Source organism: Ascaphus truei, chromosome 3 (genome assembly GCF_040206685.1).
Source record: "Ascaphus truei isolate aAscTru1 chromosome 3, aAscTru1.hap1, whole genome shotgun sequence".
Taxonomy (NCBI): domain Eukaryota; kingdom Metazoa; phylum Chordata; class Amphibia; order Anura; family Ascaphidae; genus Ascaphus; species Ascaphus truei.
Genome location: NC_134485.1, coordinates 342,688,569 through 342,693,131, shown reverse-complemented (window position 1 = coordinate 342,693,131; position 4,563 = coordinate 342,688,569). Strand labels below are relative to the sequence as shown.

At 47.5% G+C, this 4,563-nt stretch overlaps 1 protein-coding gene across 1 annotated transcript; it reads left to right on the top strand.

Moving 5' to 3' along the window:
- The first annotated feature begins 1,978 nt into the window (after positions 1-1,978).
- On the top strand, positions 1,979-2,398 carry LOC142490754 (uncharacterized). The gene has a single exon (XM_075593173.1). The coding sequence runs from the start codon at positions 1,979-1,981 to the stop codon at positions 2,396-2,398; it is 420 nt and encodes a 139-aa protein (XP_075449288.1).
- The last annotated feature ends 2,165 nt before the right edge of the window (positions 2,399-4,563 follow it).

Here is a 4,563-nt window from a genome sequence, read left to right as displayed (position 1 = left end):
ACGGCAACTCTCAGATACACAATGCTATAAATATTTCACCTATGACCCTACATATAAATACCAGGGTGAGGCCATTCTTTGAAAATTGAAAACACACAACGTATACAAAAATAACAAATCTTTATTCTACAATGTCAACGTTTCGGTGTAGTAATTACACCTTCATCAGGTCTTGATCTTGACACCTTCAACTTTTAATCTACAGTACACCACACCCGGGAAATCCTATATTTTACTTATTGCCTGAGATCTATAAATACCTAGTCAGCCCTTCCTATAATTTTAGTCACAGGATTTATCTGCCAATCAATTGCTGTATTCATTGACTAATTTTTACAGCCATATGTATGTAACCCCTCTACTTTTGGCTCTCAGACATACAGTAACAATACCTTGGCCTACGATAAGACGGCAGGAATAACACAGACACAGTATCAACGATACAACTAGTTTAATGGCACCTTACTTACTCTAGTACCTTGTGATTCTCAGATGAGGATCATTACATACAGGGTAATATACAATCCCCAAGTAACGCTGCGTGGGTGTGAGTCAGTGGCAGTGGTGTAGCAGCCACTCAATCCTGGGTATGTTGGCTTGTGATGATGCCAGCACAACTTGGGAGCTCGTTGTGTACTGAACATGTTGCAGGCCTGCTCTTCGAAAAGGGTGATTCGGTACTACTGTGCTTTTATAGCCATTGAGGGTCCCGTCCAGCAGTGATTGATCTCTCATCCACGTCTGGAACTGGAACTCTCTCTCCAGCTGCTACGTGCACTCTATGTAGACCTCGACTGGACCTAATAGCACCCAGGTCTGCACAGATCTGATCAAACATAGCTGCCGCCCTTCCTCCATGCTCCTCTCCCTCAAGTCCCAGTGGGAGCCAGGAGGATCACACTGGCAACTTTATCTGCCTCCCTTCCCAAGATGCCAACCAGGCTTTTGATACCTATCACGCTAACTGGTGACACCTTCAAGTCCTCCACTCTGGCCTTTCTGGACTCTGAGTCACGTGGGAATTTCATTGGTCAGGGATTCGCAGAGAAAAATAAAATTCCTATGGTACGCAAAAGTCACCCAGTAGGCCTGGAGGCTATTGATGGCCGACCATTACGGCCTGTCTTAATTTCTCTTCAAACTATTCCTTTTCAGTTGCAACCGAAAGGATCCAATTGGACATCATTCATACTCCTACCGTTGACATCATCCTGGGACTCCCATGGCTTCAATTGCATAACCCTCGGATAGACTGGAGAGAAGCACAGCCTTTACAATGGAGTCCTCACTGCCTACAGCACTGCTCTTTGCCGCCCAAAGGCCTATGCAGGGTTTCAGTACACAAACAGGTAACCCCTCTTCTACCAACCATCTACTCTGATTTCAGGACGTATTCAACAAGGCTCAATCCGAGGTGTTGCCACCCCACCGGTCATTCGACTGTCCATCGATCTACTGCCCAGTTCAGCACATCCGCGAGGATGTTCATACCCATTGTCACCTCCAGAGACCAAGGCCATAAAGGATTACATCCAAGAGAACCTACAAGGGGGATTTATCTGGAAGTCCTCGTCCCCTGCAGTTGCGGGTTTTTTCTTTGTAAAGAAAAAAGATGGGTCTCTCAGACCATGCTTCGATTATTGGGGACTTAATAAAATCACGATCAAGAACCAGTATCCTTTACCCCTAATACCCGAACTCTTCGACAGACTCCAGGGTTCCACCATTTACACCAAGTTAGACTTACGAGGAGCTTACAATCTGCTAAGAATTCGATAGGGTGATGAGTGGAAAACAGCGTTTAACACCCGGGACGGACATTACGAATATCTTGTCATGCCGTTCGGACTTTGTAATGCCCCTGCAGTATTCCAGGACTTTGTCAACGAGGTTTTTAGGGATCTTCTCGACCAATACGTCATTGTCTATTTAGATGATATACTAATCTTATCCAAGACCGCACACGAGCATCCTGACCATGTCAAACAGGTACTCCAACGTCTACGGGAGAATCACCCATTCGCAAAATTGGAGGTGTCAGTTTCATCAGACCGTGACGTCTTTTCCAGACTACATCATCTCCAACACTGGCATGGCCATGGACCCAGCCAAAGTGAAAGCGATTATAGATTGGCCTCGCCCCACAGCCCTGAAAGCCATACAACGGTTCCCAGGTTTCGCCAACTACTATCGCAGGTTCATACAGAATTTTTCGTTTGTAATAGCGCCAATTACAGCATTGACGCAGAAAGGAACCGACCCAGCACTGTGGTCTCCTGCAGCCACCCACGCTTTTGAGAAGCTGAAAACAGCCTTTGTATCAGCTCCTGTGCTCGTGCATCCTGATCCAGGGTTACCCTTTACCCTTGAGGTGGACGCTTCTGATGTCGGGGCCTGAGCAGTGTTGTCCCAGGGTCTAAAAACATGAAGGCAGACGCTCTCTCATCAATTTCTCGTTGAAGACAAGTCTGAGGACCGAGAAGAAACCATAGACGGTTCGTGGGCAGGGGAGCCGGTTAGGCTCATCAATGTGAATACCCCTCCTGGAAAAATGAGCGATTGAAACTATTCCAGCACCTGTGTACTTGGCTCGTGACCTGCAGGGCGGTGGTGATGGGCGGGGATTTCAACTACACGATTGAGGTGGGAGGGCGCGTCCCCAGCACATCAAAGATTGATGGGACATCCAGACTACTCATGGCGATGATCAGGGAGGCATCCCTGAAGGACGTGGTGGGATCCATGGGCGCAGGCACCATAAAATACTCTTGGTGCCACCCAAACGGCACCGTGCATTCTCGGATTGACTTCCTGCTCACCACCGGTACAGCACAGACACCACTCCATGGTTGCAATACACTTCTCTGACCACAGGGCCATTCACTTCCAGGGGTGTCTGGGAGGAGGTTTCCCACCAGGGCCAGGATCCTGGAAGCTGAATTGTGCTCTGTTGGAAAGAGAAGAGATTGTGGAGGAGCTAAGAACTGCATACACAGCATGGAAGGAGGGAAAAGACTGTTTCCCCAGCACTGCAGAGTGGTGGGAATTCACATAGATAAGGATCCGCTGCTTCCTGCAGGCTAAAGGCAGGCGCCTGGTGTGAGATGAATGGGGAGTTAGGGGGCCTGCAGCAAGTTGCAATCCTTGCACAACCTCAGAAGCTGCGGATGGAACGTAGATGAGGACATGGAAGATACCAAAGAGAGCCTGTGAAGGCACTTTGAGGAGGAATCCAGACTAATCATCTTTTGTACCAAAGTCGAGAATTTAGAGAAGGGTGAGAAATGCAATGCCTTTTTCTTCAAGAAACTCCACTCCGCCCACATGCCCCTGAAGGAGCTGCGAGACAAAGATGGCAACATGCAGCAGGGGAAGGAGGAAGTTATGGGAGCCGTGAAAGATTTATACGAGGACCTCTACTTCCCAAAAGCATCAGACAGAGACCAAGCTGACAAATTCCTGTCAGGGATTACAAATACCATCGACCCGGCAGGAAAAGCAGCCATGAACGCCCTCCTGATGCTGGAGGAGCTCCACGCTACAACCAAATCCTTAAGACAGGTAGGGCGCCGGGCGGAGATAGCATCCCAGCTGAGTTATACATGAATCTGTGGGACCTGATCGAACTTTACAGGGAGATTGAAACAGTGGCAGAATGCCCCCAACGCTGAGGGAAGGAATGCTGACACTCTTGTACAAGCGGAAGGGGGAGAGGTGCGACCTCAAGAACTAGTGCCCCATCTCGCTCCTGAACGAGGACTACCAGATCCTAGCAAAAGTACTGGCAAATAGACTAAAGAAGGTCATCCAACAGATTATCCACCCAGACCAGACATGTGTCATACCAGGCTGCAGGATTGCAGATAGCCTCGCTCTAATCAGAGACACAGCCCACTACATCAAAGACCGCCGTGCACATGCGTCCCTGGTCAGCTTGGACTAGGAGAATGCCTTCGACTGTGTCTCCCACGATTTGTCATGTTTTGCCTGGATAAAGGCAAAGCTCAATAAATAAAGGCAAAGCTCAATTGGACAAGCTCAATAAAGTCAAGATATAATTTCACCCAAATCGGTCTCCATTATATGTACCTTTGCACACATCTCTTACAGGTTCCATGTAAAAATGGATTTCAGGCAAAAAGGTGACACATTGTGTGTTCATTTGCATGTAATTTCCCAGAATTCCTTGCTGCAGTTGAAGCACTGCATGCTAGGTGATAATGGTGAAAGGCCGGGTTGCAGACATGTGACATGTGTATGTGCTCACTAGTGATATTCTTTATTGGATATATGCTAACGGTGGAGGTTTTGTGTCGCCTTTTTCACCCATCAAAGAGAGGGTTGGGATTTCTTAAAATTCATCTGATCTCAGACATGGTACTAGAGAGGATTGTGGTTCCTAACAATGTATCTGATCTCAGACACATTATTAGAGGGTGTTGGGGTTTCTTACAATGCATCTTATCTCAGACGCTATTATAGAGGGTTGGGGTTCCTTACAATACATCTGATCTCAGACACACTATTATAGAGGGTTGTGGTTCCTCAGAATTTAACATAGGG

Excerpts from the sequence above, each read along its gene's own strand:
- LOC142490754 (XM_075593173.1), top strand. The coding sequence starts at position 1,979 with ATGTCAAACAGGTACTCCAACGTCTACGGGAGAATCACCCATTCGCAA.